Here is a 27,566-nt window from a genome sequence, read left to right on the forward strand (position 1 = left end):
ACATAGAACCTGCTGTAGGTAAAAGCAACAGTGCATATAATAACGTGGGGTGATATTTTGCACAGATACGGAATGACACTCCCGTTTTTTTTTTTTCAGGTTTCTGCCTTAGTACAGGTAATGGCGAGCCCTCCATTTCTTGGAGCTGGACCTTACATGTATATTGCTGGGCATCCATGCAGGACCCGGTGCTGCTCAGCCCTTATTCACATTGATAAGGTTTAATACTAGCGGTAAGGACACGATGACCAGAATATTCTGAAACAAGGTTTTTTGTATTCGGACAATGACATAAGACGTAAAAACACAAGAACAAGAAGATATTTACAGATCACCGAACTGTGACGAATAAAATCCACCTCTTCCACCCAGAAGAAATCAGAAACCCCCCCAAAGTCACCTGCATCCCACCCCCACAGCAGGAACTGCCAGATAACGCCCCCAGTCCAGGAAGAGAAGACCAATGGATGTGGTGGAGCAGTCAGTCATCGCCCTGCCACCAGGAGGCAGCAGAGAGCACCAGTGATGGGCGACACCAAGGAGGGGGAATGTCCAGAAGATCGGGCGGCATCGCCATCCGCAGCACCAGGTGAATCCAGGACGGAACGTAAGGTCTGTTATTTTTGGTAAAAGAAGACGATCATCACCAGGTTCATAGTGAAGCTCAGAACCAAGAAGACGCCGGTCAGCGACATCCCACCACAATCTGGGGACAAAAGAGAGGCAAGTAAGGGCCGGCAGCAAAATCAGGACCCAATCTGGAGAACACTGCTTGGCAATATTAAGGGGATGCTCCATGTTTAGGTTAAATTGTTGCATTTATGAAAATTTCAACAATTTATCACAGTTTTCAACATATTTGTTTGCCGGCAGGGAATGAGAAAGATCGCTCTTCTACGCAGTGGGGGTCCCATGTATAAGGTGTGACCACCTCCCAATACATCATCTATAGGAGCGCTGGTCACGCATGCTCCATTCCATAGGACTTTGGGAACCCCGCTATTAGGGGGCCCTGCAGGGAACATGCTGGATTATATAGAGGGCATGTACTGGGACCCCCGGGGGGACGAGACCTCAGAGTGTACTTTCACTAGCTCGCTCCTATGATAACAGAGCAGGGGATACCAGACGCCACTCACTTTTCCACTTGGATGGAGATTCCAGGAACGCCGTGGTGGAGTCCACCGGACAGGCGGAGGAATGAGAGGACTTGTCCATCTTGGGGGTGTGATGGCTGGAGATGCTGCCGGCTTCTGTCATCAGCTTCATGGTGTCTGAAGGGTGAAGAAACACAGTGAGGGTCAGACAGAGCTGGAGAGGATGGTGAAGTAGTAGTCCTGGGGTGTGGTGTGCTGGCATCAGGTGATGGCACCCCCTACCCTGCCAGTATCTACTATTATCAGATGAATCGATCACATTCTTGTCCCTAAATAACCAGTCACGCACTTGGTGAGAACTTTGGCGTGAACTCGTGAGAGCCGAGGCTGCTGTCGGGCTGGTACAAGTCATCGAAGCTGGTCCGAGTCGGTGTCCTGTTCAGCGAGAGGCCGAGTTTTTGTCCTTGTAAGTTCAGGCGAGCAGGGCTGATAATGGGACGTCTGTGGAACAAGGACCCGCAGCTGGAGATGGCCGAGCCAGCCACGGAGGGGGTAGGAGACGGCAGAGGCGACACCGCACCGCTCCCAGACAGGAGCGAGAAATAATCTGGAGAGGACAAGAGGAAGAGACATTGGGAAGTAAGATCTGCTTCTGGGTGACGTCTGTGCCCATGGCGGTGCCACAGTGGATAAATCCACGACTCACTGACCTGATCCTGGAGACTCTTTATACACCGAAGCCCGAGAGGCCGGGCGGCTGCCGCTGAAGAGATACCCGGAATCTAGAAAACAGAGCGCAGGGCGCGTCACAGTCTGCCGCATCCGGGCACCGCCAAGGAGCGACGGCAACAGCCAAGCAGGGGCCCAGGAGCAAAGTTACTGTAAGACGGTAGCGGATCAGAGTACGATCAAGCTTCCTACCGATACATCTGATGGTCCAGAAAGTCCAATAATCCAGCATCAATGCTAGCAACCATTTCAGGATTATTGAATTAAGAGCAATTTTCTGATCTAAGGCGAATCTGGTCAACGTGTACAGAATCTCGGTCACAGTAAAGAAGGTAGCACACCTAGGACCCTGAAATTCCCATCAAGGATCGTCCTCTAAAAGGACCAATGGAACCGAGGGGATCCAAACCCAAATTACCCTGCAGACAGCCAATCGGGAAAAGAGAAACTAAAGCAATGCAGATCACAAGGGGTTAATCAGGCTGCGCAGACACTACAGGGTTAACATTCTGCCTCATTTCCTGTTTATGGCCCCTGCACATTCCAGTCATTCCACCCAATGTAGTGGCAATAACCAGAGCTGGAGGGGCCCCAGGGCCAGAACAAGGAGACCATTACCGCTGTGCAGCAGACACCAGATGGATAGGATTAATGTCCCCCAATATCAAGGCTACAAAAGCTGGACACCAATAGACCCCCCTGAATAACCTCATTTCCACCAATTAAATCTATAGGAGCAAGTTACCTGTCCGTGCCAGGGAGGGGATGGTGCCTAGAGACAAGGCTCGGTTCAGACGGCCGGGCAGAGACGACGGCGAAGCTTTGCGCTCGGAGCGATAGGACTGGTGGCTGAGCAGGTGCAGGAGACCCGGAGGGGTGGATAGCAAGGGGGTCGGCTGGTCAGGGAGAACTATACTGCCGTTCATGAGTCCGAACGAAGGCACCGAGTCCCCGGAGAGATACCTGTAGGAGGAAGGAGCACACGGCTGAGCCCTGCGGGCGATCACAGTTGGTGCTCGGAAAGTTCTATGGATGTGGGAGGAGCTAGAGGCCACAGACATTCCGCTGAAAGTTTCCCATAGAACCTTACAAGCACCAACTGTCACTCTCTCAGTAACGACAATTTTTTGCTTTACTTAATAGTTTTTTTTACATCGGAATTGAGAGTGAAAGATCAGTCCAGGTAGAGAAAGCAGCGGGTTTCTATATTACGTATTTTCATGTATATTGATTTATGGGAGAAATTTAAAAAAATAAAGACGGTTACCTCTTTAAATGGGCATCCAGCCTTATATAAATGCATCTTAAATCTGTATATAATATTCAGCAACTTTATAATTTAACCCATAGTTCCCCTTGTCAGTGAATGGAAACTTCCTACACCCTGGAGACCTCCTCTGCCGGCCGCCTGTACCTGTAGCAGGGGTCTCGCTCCTTGGCTACAGAGGTGTCCGGCTGGAGGAGTGTAATTTGTATTGTCTCACGAGACTGGATACAAGTGAAGGAAAGCTTTAGATGATGTGAGAACCGGGCCGGCGCGTTCCCATTCACTGACAGCAAGCAGGAAAAGAAACCCCGACAAGGTCATGTCTGCCCCAACGGCACCTGTCTGATAGCAGCTGACATGCCCACATGTGCCAGGGTCTGGGGGACCGCCGCTGCCCGGCCACTGCTGCCCGACCACCGACCCCCTTAGATCTAACACGTGTGTCGGTGCAGCTGCTTCATTACAGAGAGGCCATTGTAGGGATGAAACCAGCGACAGGCGGCGTCCAAGTGTACGGCGGGGACTCGCAATCTGGCAGCATCCTTACAGAAGAACTATGGGCTCAAGGGTAATAAAATGGAACAAATCTTCCCCCATCATGACCAGGTCGTAGATATTAGGCTGGTTTATAAGTTGATAAAAAAAAGTTTGCGTTTTTTTTTTTTGCATGGAGACAAAGTCTCGGGCCGCTTGTACACCGTCTGTAAATGACTTTCTGGAGCAAAAACCAAGTTTCTGAAAAGGAGTTGGAGCGTTTCCGCTCAGCAGAGTCTATGCGCACGGAGCCCAAGTTCACACGTTGCGTTTTTTTCCTACTTTTTTTTTTAATGAAAATTTTAAACTGTGTTTTACAGTAAAAGCAAAAGCTGAGATTGCAGAAATCACACGTTGTTTATTTTTTCCCCCCGACTGAACCAGGAGACTGCAGCATGTGACTTCTTTCAGTGTTTTTTCACCCATAGAAAGCAATGAGGAAGTGCAAAAGTGCAGCAAAAAATGCCGGCATCTGGTCTTACTGTGTGCAGAAAACTCCGGAAGTTGCATCCCATTTTTATTTTTTTTGCACTAAACCTTATCAGCGTGTACAAGACGCGTGCAAGAAATATATATTATACTCTTCTTAGCCCTGCACTCCACACCTTCCATGTGATCCATCTTCCGCAAACCTGGGATGTAAAGCTTTATACTGCCAGAGCCAAGACAGGTAGGGAGGACACTGGCTTCATGCTGGGCGTGGTAGAGGGACAGCGCAGGGGAATTGGGCACAGCAGGTATGGGCATGTCAGGAGCAGCGAGGAAAGCTTCAATGGAGTCTTACTATTCCACCAGTGGTGGTCCCCGAATTCATCCATGGAGGTCTTATCATGGGGTCGTCACAAGCCCACCTGGTCGGTCCGGATAGAGCACAATTTAAGAGATGATGATGACCAGACATCAAATGCAATTTTTATTTTCAGATTTTTGGTAACCCAATCACTGGGGACGGGGTTCACAGCTCGATGGCTGCGCTTACCCGTGTTTCCGATGCATCAAGTCTCCATTAGACCCCAACAGAAAGCGATGTGTGAAGATGAATGGACGGTGACAAACATGAAAAGTGCAACAGCGGAGAGCGCAGCATCCACCTCCCCCACATACAGGAAAGCACGGCTACTGGAGTCAGGTCGTCGGCTCGCTGGCCATTTATTGAACAAAACATCAGCTGCGGGAACGAGTACAAAGAAAGCGTTCACATCATAAAGAATAGGAAATAACATGGTGTACATCAATGAGAGAAGCACGAGCATCACAGGAGCGGACGGCGAGCGGCACAGGAGGAAGCCAGGCACAAAGCAACATGGATCGTACAGAAAAGAATGACAACAAAAATCACAGAAAAGCAATGAAACGTCAAGGCCCGATGATCAGTGGGGTGGGAAAAGGCCAGGGTCACCCACCACGCCCCAGCGTGGCTGCACCAGGGTCACCCACCGCACCTGCACCAGGGTCACCCACCCTGCGTCAGCGAGGCTGGACCAGGGTGGGTCACCCATAGCCGACAGTGCCCCAGCGAGGCTGCACCAGGGTGACCCACCGTGCCTCAGCGAGACTGGACCAGGGTGGGTCACCGTAGGCCGCACCAGGGTCACCCATTGCCGACAGTGCCCCAACGAGGCTGCACCAGGGTGACCCACCGTACCTCAGCGAGACTGGACCAGGGTGGGTCACCGTAGGCCGCACCAGGGTCACCCATAGCCGACAGTGCCCCAGCGAGGCTGGACCAGGGTCACCCACCACTGGCCGCGCCCCAGCACTAGGGCGCCAATGATCAATATTGAAGCTTGCAGATCCTAACGATTATACCGTAATCACCATTTGCTTTTTGCAAAAGTCACTCATAGAAAATGGAAGGGCAGATGGTCTCACTTCATTGATGCCTGAATGCAGAGGCACTAAAGGGGTCTACCACCTTCACGGTGGTCTCATCTCTCGTTAGTTTAGTAAATACTTGTGTCCCCCATGCAATAACCGTTCTGGAGCTTCTTTCCTCGTCCCTCTGGATTGTGTTATTCCTTTCCCAGTTATTCACCCTAGAAACTTATGAATAACTAGACCCCGGGTGTCATCTGCTCTGTGAGGGGCACGGTCCATACAACACACCGGCACGGACTGGACAAGATTTACTGCGCAGGGGTAAGCCCCCCTACACATACCCTTATAAATATAAGTGCACACTACGCGTTTTCTCAGCTTTTTTTCTACAGCAATACCTGGTCTCTTAGCAGGAGAAAAGCTACAAAAAAAAAAAAAAAAAAAAAAAAAAAAAAACATGCTTTCCTTGTTTTTTTTTCTTGCAGTTTTGCAGTGTTTTCGGCATGCCAGAGTTGTCACTTGTGCATGCTGATAAAGTTTAGTGTTGGAAAAAAAAAAAAAAAAAAAAAAATTAATAATAATAATAATAATAATAATAATAATAATAATAATAATAATAATAATTCTATAATCAGGTTTTGCCACAGGAAAAAAAAACACCACGCGGCAAAACCTGATACCTGCATTTTTGGAGCGTTTTTTCACCATCCATCCATTTCAATGGGTGAACAACAAAAAAAAAAAAAACAGCATGAAAAACGCTGAAAGAAGTAACATGCGCCATTGTGCATAAACCATGCAAAGGACAAAATCCTGAGACTAAAATAAACGGTGCATGAGATTTTCGAAATCTTAGACTTTGTTGGTACTGTAAAACACAGCTAAAAAAAATTAAAAATAAAGCACCAAAAACACCCAGTGTGAACTTTACCTAAGAGGAACGGCACATGACAGCTTTGTACACAAGACCCATCCATAATTTATATACATTAGTGTGAAATGACCCCAAAACGTTCACAAACAAATCATTGATATTTTGAGGTGCCGCCCGCTGGACGTACAAGGCAGAACCTGGATTGTCCCCGTTCTCTAATACGTGTATTATGGCGCACACCGATCGCTGAGGATGGCAACAAAAAAAAAAAAAAAAAAGAAAATGACATAAGCAGAATAAAGCGTGCACTCACGTGATGGCGGCGTGTCCGCTGCACTCACGCGATGGCGGCGTGTCCGCCATTTCTTTTTCACTGCAGGGAAGGGTCTTGCAGCCTCGCCATCTGTGCCGGAGACCCCACTCCAATATGGATAATATAGGACAAAATTTCAAAAGCCATCACAGAAGAGATCCACCAGGTGAGATCACCAGTGGGATGCAGCAGACCCCCATGATAACGGCGGGGGAGCACAGGGGCAAAACACTGATGCAACAGCTAATAGCCGAGTTCAGCGAATATTTTCGTAATCAGTCGCCAAACCCGAATTTGACATATTTGCGCTATATTGGTGCGCTATTCCTGCTGAATATACGTTTGATGATCAGTCCCGAACACATTCATTCATTTCTATGCCCACCGACTCCAATGACGGTTGGTCAATATTGCAAAACCAATATTTGCCGACGATCATAATTCGTGATACCATGAACAAGACCCGAATGGTCGAAACGCGTCGGTTTGGACCCCATTTTTCGTGATGCATGTAGCCCAACATTGGTTTTAAAATATGTCCCCAATAAAATTGGTGTTTTATTCCATGAAAATCCACGCTGGAGATATTTCTCTTTTCACTATTTGCTATGGACAAAGCGTGGACGAATATTGGATTTCTTCTGAGACTGGAGCGCTGACTTTTCCCTGTCCTCAATGTATATAACAATCATAACTGGAACCGAATTTTGAAAAATTCTCTCAACTCTACAATCCTACCGACTCATGGAGGGGCGGCCGTGTATTATTAATCATGCACCCAGATGGGCGTCATCTATAGGCTGTAAGCAGCTCTGCACTACACGTACCCGTGTGACCGGCGTCCTACGCAAGCTCCATCTGGGCTCATGTTTAATACCACACAGCCGCCCCTCCATGAGTCGGCAGGTTAGGGACGTGTCCTAAAAGTCCTCTGTAGCCTCCTATTGAGGGTGGTCCGGACGGACGGTTCTCTTTGTTTCGCCTTCATAACTGGCGCAGGTGGTCATTATTATTGGTGGAGGTTACAATTTAGATTTGGAGCGGCCGATGCAGAGCCAAACACCAGGAGAGCAGAGCGGCCGTACACCTATACTGTGCTGCACACAACATAAAAATCACACAAAATTATTATATAAATCACACCGCCCACGACGCCCCGACCTCACCGCATCCAGAGGGCTAGTATTCATTAGTTGTGCTTTATGTGCGCACGCATCAACACAAAAACCATCACAGTCACAACACTGTTAATAGAAAAATATCACACTAGTATAATCCCAGGATCTACACATCACTGACCAATGCGGCAAAGCCGAGAGCAGGACGTGACATCTCACCCTGGAGCTCACACTCGCCCAGAGCAGGACGTGGCATCTCACCCTGGAGCTCACACTCGCCCAGAGCAGGACGTGGCATCTCAGCCCCGGAGCTCACACTCACCCAGAGCTCACACTCACCCAGAGCAGGACGTGACATCTCACCCCGCAGCTCACTCACCCAGAGCAGGACGTGATACCTCACCCCGGAGCTCACTCACCCAGAGCAGGACGTGACATCTCACCCCGGAGCTCACTCACCCAGAGCAGGACGTGATACCTCACCCCGGAGCTCACTCACCCAGAGCAGGACGTGATACCTCACCCCGGAGCTCACTCACCCAGAGCAGGACGTGGCATCTCACCCCGGAGCTCACACTCACCCAGAGCTCACACTCACCCAGAGCAGGACGTGACATCTCACCCCGCAGCTCACTCACCCAGAGCAGGACGTGATACCTCACCCCGGAGCTCACTCACCCAGAGCAGGACGTGATACCTCACCCCGGAGCTCACTCACCCAGAGCAGGACGTGATACCTCACCCCGGAGCTCACTCACCCAGAGCAGGACGTGGCATCTCAGCCCCGGAGCTCACACTCACCCAGAGCTCACACTCACCCAGAGCAGGACGTGACATCTCACCCCGCAGCTCACTCACCCAGAGCAGGACGTGATACCTCACCCCGGAGCTCACTCACCCAGAGCAGGACGTGATACCTCACCCCGGAGCTCACTCACCCAGAGCAGGACGTGACATCTCACCCCGGAGCTCACTCACCCAGAGCAGGACGTGATACCTCACCCCGGAGCTCACTCACCCAGAGCAGGACGTGATACCTCACCCCGGAGCTCACTCACCCAGAGCAGGACGTGGCATCTCACCCGGGAGCTCACACTCGCCCAGAGCAGGACGTGATACCTCACCCCGGAGCTCACACTCGCCCAGAGCAGGACGTGACATCTCACCCCGCAGCTCACACTCGCCCAGAGCAGGACGTGATACCTCACCCCGCAGCTCACACTCGCCCAGAGCAGGACGTGACATCTCACCTCGCAGCTCACACTTGCCCAGAGCAGGACGTGACATCTCACCCCGGAGCTCACTCACCCAGAGCAGGACGTGATACCTCACCCCGAAGCTCACTCACCCAGAGCAGGACGTGATACCTCACCCCGGAGCTCACACTCACCCAGAGCAGGACGTGGCATCTCACCCGGGAGCTCACACTCGCCCAGAGCAGGACGTGATACCTCACCCCGCAGCTCACACTCGCCCAGAGCAGGACGTGACATCTCACCCCGCAGCTCACACTCGCCCAGAGCAGGACGTGATACCTCACCCCGCAGCTCACACTCGCCCAGAGCAGGACGTGACATCTCACCCCGCAGCTCACACTCGCCCAGAGCAGGACGTGACATCTCACCTCGCAGCTCACACTTGCCCAGAGCAGGACGTGACATCTCACCCCGGAGCTCACTCACCCAGAGCAGGACGTGATACCTCACCCCGGAGCTCACTCACCCAGAGCAGGACGTGATACCTCACCCCGGAGCTCACACTCACCCAGAGCAGGACGTGGCATCTCACCCGGGAGCTCACACTCGCCCAGAGCAGGACGTGATACCTCACCCCGCAGCTCACACTCGCCCAGAGCAGGACGTGATACCTCACCCCGGAGCTCACACTCACCCAGAGCAGGACGTGACATCTCACCCCGCAGCTCACACTCGCCCAGAGCAGGACGTGATACCTCACCCCGCAGCTCACACTCGCCCAGAGCAGGACGTGACATCTCACCCCGCAGCTCACACTCGCCCAGAGCAGGACGTGACATCTCACCTCGCAGCTCACACTCGCCCAGAGCAGGACGTGACATCTCGGCCCGGAGCGCACACCCAGAGCAGGACGTGTCAACTCACCCCAGAGCTCACACTCACCCAGAGCAGGACGTGTCATCTCACCCCGAAGCTCACACTCACCCCGAAGCTCACACTCACCCAGAACAGGACGTGATACCTCACCCCGCAGCTCACACTCACCCAGAGTAGGACGTGACATCTCGCCCCGGAGCTCACACCCAGAGCAGGACGTGACATCTCACCCCGGAGCTCACACTCACCCAGAGCAGGACGTGATCCCTCACCCCGCAGCTCACACTCGCCCAGAGCAGGACGTGACATCTCGGCCCGCTGCGCACACTCACCCAGAGCAGGACGTAACATCTCGCCCCGGAGCTCACACCCAGAGCAGGACGTGACATCTCACCCCGGAGCTCACACCCAGAGCAGGACGTAACATCTCGCCCCGGAGCTCACACCCAGAGCAGGACGTGACATCTCACCCCGGAGCTCACACTCACCCAGAGCAGGACGTGATCCCTCACCCCGCAGCTCACACTCGCCCAGAGCAGGACGTGACATCTCGGCCCGCTGCGCACACTCACCCAGAGCAGGATGTGACATCTCACCCCGGAGCTCACACTCACCCAGAGCAGGATGTGACATCTCACCCCGGAGCTCACACTCACCCAGAGCAGGACGTGACATCTCACCCCGGAGCTCACACTCACCCAGAGCAGGACGTGATCCCTCACCCCGCAGCTCACACTCGCCAAGAGCAGGACGTAACATCTCACACTGGAGCTCACACTCACCCAGAGCAGGATGTGACATCTCAGCCCGGAGTTCACACTCGCCCAGAGCAGGATGTGACATCTCACCCCGGAGTTCACACTCACCCAGAGCTCACACTCACCCAGAGCAGGACGTGACATCTCAGCCCCGGAGCTCACACTCACCCAGAGCAGGACGTGACATCTCAGCCCCGGAGCTCACACTCACCCAGAGCAGGACGTGACATCTCAGCCCCGGAGCTCACACTCACCCAGAGCTCACACTCACCCAGAGCAGGACGTGACATCTCACCCCGGAGCTCACACTCACCAGCAGTAGGGTCACTTTAGAGGGACAATTTTAATAAATAACATTTAAGTGCGTTTCAACTTCAAATCACCAACATCTTCTATCTAATATATAATTGCCTAGAATACTACTTCCTGCAATTTGTGCCAACTTCCGTGGCTTTGTCCGGAGCTAATGTCCGGAGCTAATGTCCGGAGCTAATGTCCAGAGCTAATGTCCAGAGCTAATGTCCAGAGCTAATGTCCAGAGCTAATGTCCAGAGCTAATGTCCAGAGCTAATGTCCAGAGCTAATGTCCGGAGATAATGTCCGGAGATAATGTCCGGAGATAATGTCCGGAGATAAGTGACGTCAACAGTGTCCAGTGTCTGATTGGTTGCCGCCTGCTGCGAGCGACCAATCAGAAACGTGCCGTACTGTGACACACTCCGCCAGCCATTTTGGTGTGATTTTTGAATTTTTACCTCACAGCAAGTTTCTACTGCGTGGAGGCGGGCCCAGTGACGTTGCTCTTCAAGCTCCTGCCGAATTTCGTCAAAAAAATGATAATACCATTTACCAAAACTATATATATTTAGTTGTGAAGTGGTTCAGTGACATTTTCACACCAATTTTGAACTTTTGTTTGGTGTTTTCTCCATATACTGCCTATTATTCACTGACTGTTATACTGAGAGACTGCCGTTTATTAACCTCTTCTTTGCCACATTGGGTATATTGCTCTATTATTTGCCACATAAGGACATTGTCCATTATTGCCCAGCAATTTCTCTGCAATATAAACTGCCTATTTATTAATATCTGCATTCCTGCAAAGAACTATTGCCTATTATTAACTGGCTATTTTCCTACTACCTGACACTGCCTCTTATTAACCTGTTGTTTGCCACCACTACGCTTAAAGCTGTTTAGCTTAGCCAACATGAGCTCTAATAGTAAGGATACTAATGACACAGAGCCCAAAGCTGGTGATGGCGCACGTAAGATTAGGTCTGATAGAAAGTATACTAATAATGCAGAGCAAAAAGACGCCGATGCCGCACGTAAGCGCAAACAGCGTGCTAACAAGAGTACAGAGGATAGATGCAAGCGCATGGACACTGTTAAGTATACTAATGACACAGAGTCCAAAGCTTATGATGGCGCACGTAAGATCAGGTCTGATATAAAGTATGGTAATGATGCAGAGCGAAAAGCACCTTAAATAACAAGAATTGTCAAGAGCTGGTGAGTGCAGCCATTTTTTGTTCTTTCTTACTATTATTTATTAATTGTATTATTCTTACATTTGAATAAATAAAGTATATATGGATTCTAGACTCCCGATTCTTTAGAATCGGGCTGCCATCTAGTCTATATATATAATTGTCTAAGGGTTTGTCTGTCTGTGTGTCAAATCCCGGCTCTTTGATTGGTCGAGGCCGCCAGGCCTCGACCAATCAGAGACCGGCACAGCATCGACGTAGAAATCCCGCGTCTGATTGGTCGAGGCCGCCAAGCCTCGACCAATCAGCAACGGGCACAGCGACGATGTCATAAAGGACGTAGACATCTCACGTTTCTGATTCAGCGACGGGCACAGTATCGACGTAGAGGTCATAATGGTTGCCATGGCGACGATGTCATAAAGGTTGCCTCGACCAATCAGCGACGGGCACAGTCTGCCACGAATTCTGGAATCATCATTGTCCATATACTACGGGGACATGCATATTCTAGAATACCCGATGCGTTAGAATCGGGCCACAATCTAGTTTCTAATAATTTTTCAATTCCTGATCACCTTTTCCCCAGAACTCTGCTGCGCCGTCCCTCTGTTATTCCTCCTGGAAATGTATAACTGGATGTTACCATTTCCTTGTGTCCTTCCAGGCCAAGAACGGTTAGGACTGATCGAACAGTGTCAGAGCAAAATCAGAAGGCCGTATAGGTCAGAGCGAGATCAGAACGCAGTGGACGGACTGGCCGGCGGTTACCCTGACCCGAGCGTGGCAGCTGCACAGAAATACATGAAGCCGTCACACTTGGGAAAGCCGCCGGCCAGAACGTGCACCGCTTTCCAATCTAGCTCCGATTTACACGACGAACCCCAAGATTGACCACGTTTGCACTCAAAACTTCGCCCACTCATGGTGGTTAATGGTCAGAAAATGTTGGCATCAACTAGGTGGCCATTAGCCATCACAGAAGGTCAGATTGTCCTCTAGAGAATGGCCGGTCGAGTCTGACCAAGTTCAGACACTAATTTATACATAGAATAACGGAAGGTCGACACAGCAGACTTCTAAGAAAAAGATTCCATAGAACAAAATTTCTGGGAAATGGAGCCAATTACTTGAACCACCTACTTTTAAGGCTCCTCACTAAAAAGACCCCCCATGATCCCAATATTATACAGATGGAGGGGACTGAACCTTTCTAATCCAGAGCCCACAAGTCACCACCCAACTCCGGCCCAAGAGTCACACTAATATTGTGTAACTCAACCGCAAGCTAAAGGGACGGCGCCTCACCGCTAATATTCAGTAAGTGTGAACTACGTGCTACAATCTAATCACTAAAAACAATTATAAAATAGAAGTCACCGATCGGCAGATATTGTTTCATCATTAGACGTCTAGCACCTATGAAACCAATACCTTCAGTACAAAGTACGGCTGGTGTCCACACTTCTGGACCATTGCTGTTTTTATATATCCAGTCAAGCAATAAATTTGGCATCCAAGTGCCCGAACCATTACGAGCCTATGGGCATTTCACTACAGTTCCATAAAATTCCATAATTTAGAAATTAACACTATCCCCCCCACCCTTGAAGCCTCCCATAAAGTTAGACTGGTGTTTAATACTTTATGGTCTTCGGTCCACGTGTATAACATGATCATTCAGGGTACCATAAAGGGGTATTACACCCCAAACATCGCTAGTGTAATACTTAGAAAAACAACACCTAACGGGAAGCCCAACATTCCAAACAATAAATTTAAAAAAAAAAAAAATCTCAGGAGCAACAGTTCTCAAAGCCATAAGGACTTCATTATTTATGTGAAGGTCTGACACTGCGGACTTTTTATACAAAAGTACCAAGATGTCTACAGTGGCAGATCCTCCGTGTAGTGTTACTGGTTGCTACCAATTGGCTACAATCACATCATGGAGCCAGTTGGAAGAGACCGATTAGTAAAGAAAAGGACCTGTTCTACTTGTAGACGTTATAGAATGAACACACAGCATCTAACAGGTCCTCAATGGTAATGACAGGACATTCACTCCGGTCCAACGGCTCATTTTTCTGGCTCTGACCTTCGAGAACGCTGTCTTCGTTGACCAATCGCTTTCTTTGTTGCCATCGCAGAGGTGAGACCGACCAGGCAACACAAGGTGGTGGTGCCAAGCTTTACCGTATTCATCCAGCTCGGAAAGTCCTTCAGAAAGAATAACTCTGATAGGTAGAAGCCTGTCACTAGGACCCAGAGGAATGAGGCAAATACATCAACACGTCGCATCCTGAAAAAAATAAAATAAAATACATTTTATAAAATTTCAGTTACTGAAGCATACATGACATTCTACAGTTTAAAAAACCCTATAGCTTTTTAAAGGAAAGAAAAAAAAAAAAAAAAAAAAAAAGAAGATTGTAATAATTGCAATGTGGGGCCGATGTCCGTGCCCATCACAGTACCTAAAAAAGTAAAACTTTTAGACACAAATAAGTATTCTCATTAACCAATTCATGTAGCACAGGGAAACATGACACTGCTATTTTTTTTTTAAGATTGCCAATGTGAAGTTGTGCCACGGAAACTTAGGTCGCCGTAGTCGGTCATAATACAATGAAGGTTCTGATAAAACTGGCTATTGAGAAGCATAACTAATGGTTAAACATTTCATTTACTGCAATATTATGGTTTATGAAAAGAACTGACCTAGGACGTCCGGCAAGGAACATGGCAAAGACGCAAGTCAGAAGGCCGAGGACCGCCAAGTCGATCTGATGATTGTGTCCGAAACGCCAAGCCTCATTCAGGTTTTCCAGTGTATGCTGAGGCAGAACCCCAATGACTTTCTGGATGAGAGTTGGACTCCCAGAGTCTCCCGGCTGAGACTCGTTCCTGAGATCGGCTGTTAAATTTGTAGAGTCCTTATGGGAGGGAGAGAAAAGGTCCCCCTTACCCAACCGGGTCATGGACACGAGGAAGACGCAACTCAGGAATGCAAAGCAGCGGAGGAGAATGACCTTGGCAGGAATCCGAATGAATGAAGAATTTGAAGAACTCTGACAAAAAACAAAAACACAAGGACAGATATGAAGCTGGGAACTCACGATGCAAATCCCTAATATCTGCTGTTAGTGAGGTTTCAGGCTCTACAGTCTGAAAGAGCAGAAAAGTTGCCAGATCCTCAGGTTTTTTGCGTCCTTGACAGCTGGACTGTAGATAAACTATACAGCAATCGATTCCAATGACAGAAACACTTAAGGGGATTGCTCTTCATGTATTTTTCCAACTTTTAACTACCCAGCCATGGCGCTTACCTGTACATAACCCTTATCCAGCTCTCGCCGCTTGAACTGTTGGTTCAGCATGATGGCCCGGAGCTGCCGGTTCTGGTACTTGATATAACTGTCTATGGCGGTTTGGCACGGCCGGCAGAGCTTGTACATCTGTTCCAGGTGGTGCTTGTAGAGCTCAATCTCCTCGTCATACTGCTCCTAGGGAAAATAAGGGACACAGCACCATGAGGCGCGATTTCTAAATGCAGAACTTCTTACAGAGCGCCTGGGGTGAACGTGGTGATGGGGCAGAACACAAATCAATCACAATGAATACAGTTCTCTTATTTAACTCCTTACGGACATACAAGATACATTCATGTCGGAGGGGTCTGTGAAGCCTTTACAGATAGAGGGTGCTGGTTTTCTACACTAATGAGCCACTTCTCTTCCCCTGCCTCACACACTCTGAAGAACAGCTAAAACCAGTCTCGCCAGCTCACTGATGGATCAGATTACAGCTGGTCATCAAATTTGAGAAAAGAAAGTTGAAGAAGAGCTGTTGCTTTCTAGTATGTGTTTATCTTTACCCTGAGCTGGATTCACAGCTATACTGCACAGTACAGTGATCTTCATTCTGCTGTCGCTTCTTGTCACGAGTCACACAGAGACAAAAATTCCTCATGTCTGTCTATGGGAGACATTATAGTAGCAAGTCTCTACCCACTAGCTCAGAAAACCCCGCAGAGTGAAAATAAAATGCAGGATACAAATCATATAATGTTAAGAAAGTGTTATACCGCCTGTACACAGCAGCTTATTTTTACAAAGTGACAGGTATTCAAAGCCTTTATTAAAATAAAAAATAAATAAAACCTTTGTTTGCAGTAATCGTAATTATAGCACCGACCTGCGGAAGAAATTTACCGTGTATACTCGAGTATAAGCCGAGATTTTCAGCCCCACCACCACCGACGCTCCGTCTTCCGCATCCTCTGCAGTGACTGTTCAGGTCAGAGGGTGCGATGACGTTTTAGGGTGCGCGCCGCCCTCTGCCTGAACGTCAGTGCGGAGAGACGGGACACTGAGGAGCAGCGACGAGAGGAGAGTATGTCTTTTTTTTTTTTTATTATTGCAGCATTATGTGTGGCACATTGTTATATGGAGCATCTATGGGGCCATAATGAACTGCATGGAGCATATTTGTATATGGAGCATTATATGGGGCGTATTTTAATATGGAGCATCTTATAGGGCCCATCATGAACTGTATGGAGCATTATATGGGGCTCCTGATTCAATATGGATATTCAAAAACACTTAACCTACTGATGTCTCAATTAATTTTACTTTTATTGGTATCTATTTTTATTTTTGACATTTACCGGTAGCTGCTGCATTTCCCACCCTAGGCTTATACTCGAGTCATTAAGTTTTCCCAGTTTTTTGCAGCAAAATTAGTTGGGGGTCAGCTTATACTCGGGTATAAACGGTAATATTTCTACTCCAAAACTTACTAATTTCAGAAGATACAAATACACAAGAGATAATTACTTTGCAGTTTTTATCGGATATTGTTGCATAAACAATATATTGTGTCTTTGGTAAAATAAATGCATTTGTAGCGTTCTGCGCCCATCACCCACCTCCTCTCGGGGCAGGAATGACGCCAGCTGCTTGATCTTGGTGCTCTGGTTGTTGTTGCACTTCTTGCACAGCAGGAGGCCGCAGTTCACCCATTGCTGCGGCTTCGTGGATTCGGCGATCGTGCTCCCGCCGGACACCAGGTGGTTCAGGTGTTCGCTGTGTTGTGCCGGAATCGGTTTATTGTAGTCGCCGTTCTGCAATCAGACAGAACCGCAGCATTGTGGTTACATAGTAACATAGTTAGTAAGGCCGAAAAAAGACATTTGTCCATCCAGTTCAGCCTATATTCCATCATAATAAATCCCCAGATCTACGTCCTTCTACAGAACCTAATAATTGTATGATACAATATTGTTCTGCTCCAGGAAGACATCCAGGCCTCTCTTGAACCCCTCGACTGAGTTCGCCATCACCACCTCCTCAGGCAAGCAATTCCAGATTCTCACTGCCCTACAAGCTGGGGAAGAAGAGGAGGGGAACTAGTAGTTCTCACAGCTGGAGGTTTGTTACAATTCCATCTAGTCTCCACTTTTTTGGAACTACCAGGACAGGAGGCGCTTTCCCCAGATGTGTCCCGTGCCACGACTAATAGTAGCAAACCCTCAGCTGTGAGAAGTCTTTGGTCTGCACAAGTTTTCAGCCTTTCTTCATTTACTCCGATTTCTGCAGGTAACAGACGCCAGGTATAAAAGGTCCACGGCTGCTGTGATGTCTGCATGAAACCAAAACCCATAAAATTCTTTAATGATTCACAAGAAAGATAAAGGGGGTTAAAGGCTTGTAAACGCCGTGCGAGGCCAGGATAAGGGCGTGGACACTTCTGCAGCCCTCTCTCGTATGGATCCAATGCAACTGCAGTAATAATCATAATGCAACTCTGCAAATAGACCAACTAACATGTGTGTATACAGCCCCTGTGCAGACCTATGCATCGCCATGGTTACAGCCTCGTGTTACGAGAGTGGGTGCAGGAGTTACACCTGGAGCTTAAGGGGGCCCAAATGGTTCCTGTGGCCCCTACAAGACTAATGCTAATAGACTTATAATATTTGGGCTCTTGTTTTGCATTGGGGTCCACGAGCTTGAAATCACACCACATCGCCCCCCTGACAGCAGGACCCTCAATTTACAGCTCAGCTGCCGGCACTACACCCCTCGTCTTCCTCACCGCTCCCTGCACTACACCTCTCGTCTTCCTCACCGCTCCCTGCACTACACCTCTCGTCTTCCTCACCGCTCCCTGCACTACACCTCTCGTCTTCCTCACCGCTCCCTGCACTACACCTCTCGTCTTCCTCACCGCTCCCTGCACTACACCTCTCGTCTTCCTCACCGTTCCCTGCACTACACCTCTCGTCTTCCTCACCGCTCCCTGCACTACACCCCTCGTCTTCCTCACCGCTCCCTGCACTACACCTCTCGTCTTCCTCACCGCTCCCTGCACTACACCTCTCGTCTTCCTCACCGCTCCCTGCACTACACCTCTCGTCTTCCTCACCGCTCCCTGCACTACACCCCTCGTCTTCCTCACCGCTCCCTGCACTACACCCCTCGTCTTCCTCACCGCTCCCTGCACTACACCTCTCGTCTTCCTCACCGCTCCCTGCACTACACCTCTCGTCTTCCTCACCGCTCCCTGCACTACACCTCTCGTCTTCCTCACCGCTCCCTGCACTACACCTCTCGTCTTCCTCACCGCTCCCTGCACTACACCTCTCGTCTTCCTCACCGCTCCCTGCACTACACCTCTCGTCTTCCTCACCGCTCCCTGCACTACACCTCTCGTCTTCCTCACCGCTCCCTGCACTACACCTCTCGTCTTCCTCACCGCTCCCTGCACTACACCTCTCGTCTTCCTCACCGCTCCCTGCACTACACCTCTCGTCTTCCTCACCGCTCCCTGCCTCATCCTAAAGTAATACAAAAATCCTGGCACTCAGTCATGACGAGTTATAATATAAAATAAAAACTATTTTCCCATTAATTCAATCAATAACGTTTCGGTCTTTATGACCTCATCAGACTGGGGTACAAAACGGAAAAAACATAGGAAAAAACATAATAATGCAACTGCTAATTACCATTCATATACATTTATAATAGACAATGTCTTTCGTGTTGTCACTTCCGGGCTGATCTCTTTATAAAACGGGCGCGATTACAGATGACTATGCAGGCATTCCACAAGCCGCTATTTTGACGGCTAGCATCTACATTTACCACCGGATTCTTTTTGCGGTAAGCTCACTTTTGTTTCGGCTATTTACTGGGAATATTTAAGGACATGAGTAACCCTCCTATTTGCGCTTCCTTTTCTTATTTGCACTTTTTTTTTATATATTTATTTGTGCTCTTTGTCCTTCTATAGAACTCCGATTGGAGTCTCACACACACAGCGGGTCGGTTTTTTTTCCTGTCTCTGCACTTATTCGTAAGCTAATTTTTTTTATTTAGTGGGACTATGGTGGTACTTTAAGGAATATGGACCGATACCTCATGACCTATGGCTATTTCATGACCCATAGATGTTTTATCTCTATTGTATATTTTTTGTTTATTATTGCGGGATGATGTTTCCATTTATTCATTATCTTTTTCTGGGTGATATAGACCAGAGGTGTCAAACTGCATTCCTCGAGGGCCGCAAACAGGTCATGTTTTCAGGATTTCCTTGTATTGCACAGGTGATAATTTAATCACCTGCAGAGAATGATTCCAGCACCTTGTGCAGTACAAGGAAATCCTGAAAACATGACCTGTTTGCGGCCCTCGGGGAATGCAGTTTGACACCCCTGATATAGACCCATGATTTAAATAGAGTTCAATTTTTGGTTATATGAGAATCTGGATTATGAACATGATCCATAAAACCTTAATGTAATGCAGTGGCAATGATTAGGACATTGTCTTCTATTATAAATGTATATGAATGGTAATTAGCAGTTGCAATATCATATTTTTCTTATATATTTTCTTCATTTTGTACCCTAGTCTGATGAAGGTCATAAAGACCGAAACATTAGCGATTGAATTCATGGGAAATATAAAATAAAAACTATTATAACTTGTATTACTTTTGGACATAGGGGTTGGTAACCCTTTTCCGTGCACCTTATTTACTGAAGGAGTGACCTGTCAGATTATATACCCTGCCTCACCCTCTCTTCCCGCATTGGGTAAATAAAACAAAGCCAGTAAGCGGCTTCACGGATTAACCCCTTACTGCAAACGTGTGTAACTGTCCAGGGGTCCGCATGTGTGGAAGGGGCTCAGGAGCAGTGAATGCCAGACGTGTTATACAGCCGGCGTCTGGCTCTGACAGCAGCAGTTGGAGCTCTGATCGCTGCTGTTAACTCATTTAAATGCTGCTGTTCGTGTCTAACAGGTTAAATGGTGCAGTTGCAAAAGCTCGTGCGTACCGGCTGACTCCGGCCTCTACAACACGGCGCCGGCGGGTATAGAGGCGGCTGACTCCAGCCTCTGCAACACGGCACCGATGGGTAAAGAGGCAGCTGACTCCGGCCTCTACAACACGGCACCGGCAGGTATAGAGGCGGCTGACTCCAGCCTCTGCAACACGGCACCGGCAGTTATAGAGGCGGCTGACTCTGGCCTCTACAACACGGCACCGGCAGTTATAGAGGCGGCTGACTCTGGCCTCTACAACACGGCACCGGCAGTTATAGAGGCGGCTGACTCTGGCCTCTACAACACGGCACCGGCAGGTATAGAGGCAGCTGACTCTGGCCTCTACAACACGGCACCGGCAGTTATAGAGGCGGCTGACTCTGGCCTCTACAACACGGCACCGGCAGGTATAGAGGCAGCTGACTCTGGCCTCTACAACACGGCACCGGCAGGTATAGAGGCGGCTGACTCTGGCCTCTACAACACGGCACCGGCAGGTATAGAGGCGGCTGACTCTGGCCTCTACAACACGGCACCGGCAGGTATAGAGGCAGCTGACTCTGGCCTCTACAACACGGCACCGGCAGGTATAGAGGCGGCTGACTCTGGCCTCTACAACACGGCACCGGCAGGTATAGAGGCGGCTGACTCCAGCCTCTGCAACACGGCACCGGCAGGTAAAGAGGCAGCTGACTCTGGCCTCTACAACACGGCACCGGCAGGTATAGAGGCGGCTGACTCCAGCCTCTGCAACACGGCACCGACGGGTATAAAAGAATAAAGCGGCCCCCAGTTCAGAGGCTTGTGCAGGGTACTAGCATGGTATGCCCTGTCCCATCAGTCCTGCGTGTGAAGGGGGCTGGCCGACAGATGGTAATGAGCAATGGGCCGTACACATTAAGGGGAGCAGACACCCTTATGCACCCAAACACAGTTAAAAAGAGAGGGGCCGGTAACGCAGGACTCCGCGGCCCCCGTTACAGGGGCATAGCCAACACGCCGGCCGCTCTCACCTCTTGGAAGCCGTTGTACTGCTCGCAGTTGGGGCAGTCCCAGCAGTTTCGGTTGCCATAAGGCACCACGGAGTTCTGGCTGCAGAACCAGCAATTCACATTCAGGTGGGTCGGAGGTTTCCTGCAAAACAGAACAAAACTCATCATGTATCGTCGCCATTCACTATGGGGTCCAGCAGATACAGCCCGGGGCAACGCCAAGAGTTATACACTGATCATACTGTATGTCTCAGGCACACACGGCCCAGCGACACACACGAGCCCCCACAGTACAAACAGGCCCCCGGCACACACGGGGTCCGGCCAAGTATAATCAAAGTGTCCTGCACCACAAGCAGACGCACCACACGCTCAGGGTCTGACAGTGCGGACGGTCATCGCACCACACACTGGAGGAAACCAGAAGACATTGGGATTTAGCCATAGAGGAAAAAAATCTATAAGTCAATCAGCCGGATCCTGCAGACTGCGGGGTGTGCGCCCCCTCATCTCTGCTGGACACTTGTGTGGCAGCAGCTGTCAGACCCCCGTCCCTGCGCCGCCCCCCAGAAAACAAAGAGATGTTGTCAGGACGTCCCCGGCCGAGACACCACAACAGCTGGAGGCACAGACACCGGAGCGGCCATCCTGTAAGGGTATGAGCACACGTTCAGGCTTTTTCATGTTTGTTTCGCGATAAAAACTGCAGACATATGCATCCTATCATTTAGAATGCATTCTGCAATTTTTGTGCACATGATGCGTTATTTTTCCGCGAAAAAAAAAACTCATCGCGGTAATAAAAAAAGCAGCATATTCATTAATTTTGCTTTTTTTTCGTGTTTTTCCCGCTATTCTATGCATTTGGAAAAAAACGCAAGAAAAAACGCATCAAAAACACATGCGGATTTCTGGCAGAAATCCTGACGTGTGCACATAGCCTTAGTGTGAGGAGGAAGCGCTAGAGTATGGGGGGCTTCACTGCTGACACCATAACTGGGGGGCACAGGGCTGATACACAGAGGACCCCAAAAACAAACTGAGCCCCCCAAATACATCTAATAGGGTATGTCCTGTGCAGCAGTGTCTCCCAGATAACCCCCTATATAACCCATTATCCAAGGCAGCAGTGACGGCACCCGGTCCCTTGGTGCGGACCCCGGGCTATCCTTCGGTGCGGACCCCGGGCTATCCCTCGGTGCGGACCCCGGGCTATCCCTCGGTGCGGACCCCGGTACATCCCTCCGTTAAGACCCCGGTCTATCCCTCGGTGCGGACCCCGGTACATCCCTCCGTTAAGACCCCGGTCTATCCCTCGGTGCGGACCCCGGTCTATCCCTCGGTGCGGACCCCGGTCTATCCCTCCGTTAAGCCCCCGGTATATTCCTCGGTGCGGACCCCGGTATATCCCTCCGTTAAGACCCCGGTCTATCCCTCGGTGCGGACCCCGGTATATACCTCCGTTAAGCCCCCGGTGCGGACCCCGGTCTATCCCTCGGTGCGGACCCCGGTATATACCTCCGTTAAGCCCCCGGTGCGGACCCCGGTCTATCCCTCGGTGCAGACCCCGGTCTATCCCTCGGTGCAGACCCCGGTCTATCCCTCGGTGCAGACCCCGGTCTATCCCTCGGTGCAGACCCCGGTCTATCCCTCGGTGCAGACCCCGGTATATACCTTCGTTAAGCCCCCGGTATATCCCTCCGTTAAGCCCCCGGTCTATCCCTCGGTGCGGACCCCGGTATATACCTCCGTTAAGCCCCCGGTGCGGACCCCGGTCTATCCCTCGGTGCGGACCCCGGTCTATCCCTCGGTGCGGACCCCGGTCTATCCCTCGGTGCGGACCCCGGTCTATCCCTCGGTGCGGACCCCGGTCTATCCCTCGGTGCGGACCCCGGGATATCCCTCGGTGCGGACCCCGGGATATCCCTCGGTGCGGACCCCGGGATATCCCTCGGTGCGGACCCCGGCATATCCCTCGGTGCGGACCCCGGCATATCCCTCGGTGCGGACCCCGGCATATCCCTCGGTGCGGACCCCGGCATATCCCTCGGTGCGGACCCCGGCATATCCCTCGGTGCGGACCCCGGCATATCCCTCGGTGCGGACCCCGGCATATCCCTCGGTGCGGACCCCGGCATATCCCTCCGTTAAGCCCCCGGCATATCCCTCCGTTAAGCCCCCGGCATATCCCTCCGTTAAGCCCCCGGCATATCCCTCCGTTAAGCCCCCGGCATATCCCTCCGTTAGGCCCCCGGTATATCCCTCCGTTAAGCCCCCGGTATATCCCTCCGTTAAGCCCCCGGTATATCCCTCCGTTAAGCCCCCGGTATATCCCTCCGTTAAGCCCCCGGTATATCCCTCCGTTAAGCCCCCGGTATATCCCTCCGTTAAGCCCCCGGTATATCCCTCCGTTAAGCCCCCGGTATATCCCTCCGTTAAGCCCCCGGTATATCCCTCCGTTAAGCCCCCGGTATATCCCTCCGTTAAGCCCCCGGTATATCCCTCCGTTAAGCCCCCGGTATATTCCTCCGTTAAGCCCCCGGTATATTCCTCGGTGCGGCCCCCGGTATATCCCTCCGTTAAGCCCCCGGTATATTCCTCGGTGCGGACCCCGGTATATCCCTCGGTGCGGACCCCAGTATATACCTCCGTTAAGCCCCCGGTATATCCCTCGGTGCGGACCCCCGGTATATCCCTCCGTTAAGCCCCCGGTATATCCCTCCGTTAAGCCCCCGGTATATCCCTCGGTGCAGCCCCCGGTATATCCCTCCGTTAAGCCCCCGGTATATCCCTCCGTTTAGCCCCCGGTATATTCCTCGGTGCAGCCCCCAGTATATCCCTCCGTTAAGCCCCCGGTATATTCCTCGGTGCGGACCCCGGTATATCCCTCGGTGCGGACCCCAGTATATACCTCCGTTAAGCCCCCGGTATATCCCTCGGTGCGGACCCCCGTATATCCCTCGGTGCAGCCCCCGGTATATCCCTCCGTTAAGCCCCCAGTATATTCCTCGGTGCAGCCCCCGGTATATCCCTCCGTTAAGCTCCCGGTATATCCCTCGGTGCAGCCCCCGGTATATCCCTCCGTTAAGCTCCCGGTATATCCCTCGGTGCAGCCCCCGGTATATCCCTCCGTTAAGCTCCCGGTATATCCCTCGGTGCAGCCCCCGGTATATCCCTCCGTTAAGCCCCCGGTATATCCCTCAGTTAAGCCGCCAGTATATTCCTCGGTGCAGCCCCCGGTATATCCCTCCGTTAAGCCCCCGGTATATCCCTCGGTGCGGCCCCCGGTGTATCGCTCCGTGAAGCCCCCGGTATATCCCTCGGTGCGGACCCCGGTATATCCCTCGGTGCGGACCCCGGTATATCCCTCGGTGCGGACCCCCGTATATCCCTCCGTTAAGCCCCCGGTATATTCCTCGGTGCGGCCCCCGGTATATCCCTCCGTTAAGCCCCCGGTATATTCCTCGGTGCGGACCCCGGTATATCCCTCGGTGCGGACCCCCGTATATCCCTCGGTGCAGCCCCCAGTATATCCCTCCGTTAAGCCCCCAGTATATTCCTCGGTGCAGCCCCCAGTATATCCCTCCGTTAAGCCCCCGGTATATCCCTCGGTGCGGCCCCCGGTATATCGCTCCGTGAAGCCCCCGGTATATCCCTCCGTTAAGCCCCCGGTATATTCCTCGGTGCAGCCCCCGGTATATCCCTCGGTGCGGCCCCCGGTATAATCGCTCCGTGAAGCCCCCGGTATATCCCTCGGTGCGGCCCCCGGTATATCGCTCCGTGAAGCCCCCGGTATATCCCTCCGTTAAGCCCCCGGTATATCCCTCCGTTAAGCCCCCCAGTATATTCCTCGGTGCAGCCCCCGGTATATCGCTCAGTGAAGCCCCCGGTATATCCCTCGGTGCAGCCCCCGATATAGCGCTCCGTGAAGCCCCTGGTATATCCCTCGGTGCAGCCCCCGGTATAGCGCTCCGTGAAGCCCCCGGTATATCCCTCGGTGCAGCCCCCGGTATATCCCTCCGTGCAGCCCCCGGTATATCCCTCCGTTAAGCCCCCGGTATATCCCTCGGTGCGGACCCCCGTATATCCCTCGGTGCGGACCCCCGTATATCCCTCGGTGCGGACCCCCGTATATCCCTCGGTGCGGACCCCCGTATATCCCTCCGTTAAGCCCCCGGTATATTCCTCGGTGCGGCCCCCGGTATATCCCTCGGTGCGGCCCCCGGTATATCCCTCGGTGCGGCCCCCGGTATATCCCTCGGTGCGGCCCCCGGTATATCCCTCCGTTAAGCCCCCAGTATATTCCTCGGTGCGGACCCCGGTCTATCCCTCGGTGCGGACCCCGGTCTATCCCTCGGTGCGGACCCCGGTCTATCTCTCAGTGCGGCCCCCGGTATAGCGCTCCGTGAAGCCCCCGGTATAGCCCCCGGTATATCCCTCGGTGCGGCCCCCGGTATATCCCTCGGTGCAGCCCCCGGTATAGCGCTCCGTGAAGCCCCCGGTATATCGCTCGGTGAAGCCCCCGGTATATCCCTCGGTGCAGCCCCTGGTATATCCCTCCGTTAAGCCCCCGGTATATCCCTCGGTGCGGACCCCGGTCTATCTCTCGGTGCGGACCCCGGTATATCCCTCGGTGCAGCCCCCGGTATAGCGCTCCGTTAAGCCCCCAGTATATCCCTCGGTGCGGACCCCGGTCTATCTCTCGGTGCAGCCCCCGGTATATCCCTCGGTGCGGCCCCCGGTATAGCGCTCCGTTAAGCCCCCAGTATATCCCTCGGTGCGGACCCCGGTCTATCTCTCGGTGCAGCCCCCGGTATATCCCTCGGTGCGGCCCCCGGTATATCGCTCCGTTAAGCCCCCAGTATATCCCTCGGTGCGGACCCCGGTCTATCTCTCGGTGCAGCCCCCGGTATATCCCTCGGTGCGGCCCCCGGTATATCCCTCGGTGCAGCCCCCGGTATAGCGCTCCGTTAAGCCCCCAGTATATCCCTCGGTGCGGTCCCCGGTATATCGCTCCGTGAAGCTCCCGTTATATCCCTCGGTGCAGCCCCCGGTATAGCGCTCCGTTAAGCCCCCGGTATATCCCTCGGTGCAGCCCCCGGTATAGCGCTCCGTGAAGCCCCCGGTATATCCCTCGGTGCGGCCCGCGGTATAGCGCTCCGTTAAGCCCCCGGTATATCCCTCGGTGCGGCCCGCGGTATAGCGCTCCGTTAAGCCCCCGGTATATCCCTCGGCGCAGCCCCCGGTATAGCGCTCCGTTAAGCCCCCAGTATATCCCTCGGTGCGGACCCCGGTCTATCTCTCGGTGCAGCCCCCGGTATATCCCTCGGTGCGGCCCCCGGTATATCCCTCGGTGCAGCCCCCGGTATAGCGCTCCTTTAAGCCCCCAGTATATCCCTCGGTGCGGACCCCGGTCTATCTCTCGGTGCAGCCCCCGGTATATCCCTCGGTGCGGCCCCCGGTATATCCCTCGGCGCAGCCCCCGGTATATCCCTCCGTTAAGCCCCCAGTATATCCCTCGGTGCGGACCCCGGTCTATCTCTCGGTGCAGCCCCCGGTATATCCCTCGGTGCTGCCCCCGGTATATCCCTCGGCGCAGCCCCCGGTATAGCGCTCCGTTAAGCCCCGTCACCTCACACTGACCCCCCGCCCCCCAGAGCTCACTCGCTGCCGGCAGTCACTCCCCGGCGCCTCCCGTCACTCCGCTCCAGCACAGCTCGGGTTAATATCCCCTCCCCCCTCACAAAGCCCCGCCGTCCCGCGCTCACCTCCGTAGCAGCCGGCACAGCAGCAGCCCGGTAGCCCCGGCGGCAGCGGTCACGCCGGCCAAAGGCAGCAGCGGCAGCGCGGTCCAGTCCTCCATGCGGTGCCGGATCCGGACCTTCCTCTCCGGTGCTCCGCGCCGTCTGCGGCCCGTCCTCCTACTGCCGACCAATAACACGACTCCGTCTTCAAACCCGGGCTGCAAAACCACGCCCACACTCACAACCCCGCCAATCACAGGGGCGGGAGCGGCGTTGGTGGGCGGGCTTAGAATTTGGCGCACACGTGGGCGGTGCCGTCCTCTGGGGGCGTCAGTCGTGAAAGGCCGAGATCGTGCGGGCGGGCGGTCCGGGGAGGGGGCGGTGACTCACATGGTCGTGCCGGCCCGGCGGT

The 27,566-nt window shown here is 52.2% G+C and overlaps 1 protein-coding gene across 1 annotated transcript; it reads right to left on the reverse strand.

Annotated features, from left to right (window-relative positions):
- Positions 1-256: 256 nt before the first annotated feature.
- On the reverse strand, positions 257-27,352 carry TMEM201 (transmembrane protein 201). The gene is made up of 11 exons (XM_069741711.1): positions 27,179-27,352; positions 21,432-21,552; positions 17,010-17,204; positions 15,406-15,582; positions 14,798-15,147; positions 14,175-14,378; positions 2,572-2,789; positions 1,808-1,879; positions 1,447-1,704; positions 1,140-1,274; positions 257-706 (listed from the first exon to the last, which is right to left on the reverse strand). The coding sequence occupies exons 1-11, from the start codon at positions 27,271-27,273 to the stop codon at positions 618-620; spliced, it is 1,914 nt and encodes a 637-aa protein (XP_069597812.1). The 5' UTR covers positions 27,274-27,352; the 3' UTR covers positions 257-617.
- Positions 27,353-27,566: the final 214 nt, after the last annotated feature.

This window comes from Ranitomeya imitator, chromosome 10, assembly GCF_032444005.1.
Source record: "Ranitomeya imitator isolate aRanImi1 chromosome 10, aRanImi1.pri, whole genome shotgun sequence".
In the NCBI taxonomy this organism is placed as follows: domain Eukaryota; kingdom Metazoa; phylum Chordata; class Amphibia; order Anura; family Dendrobatidae; genus Ranitomeya; species Ranitomeya imitator.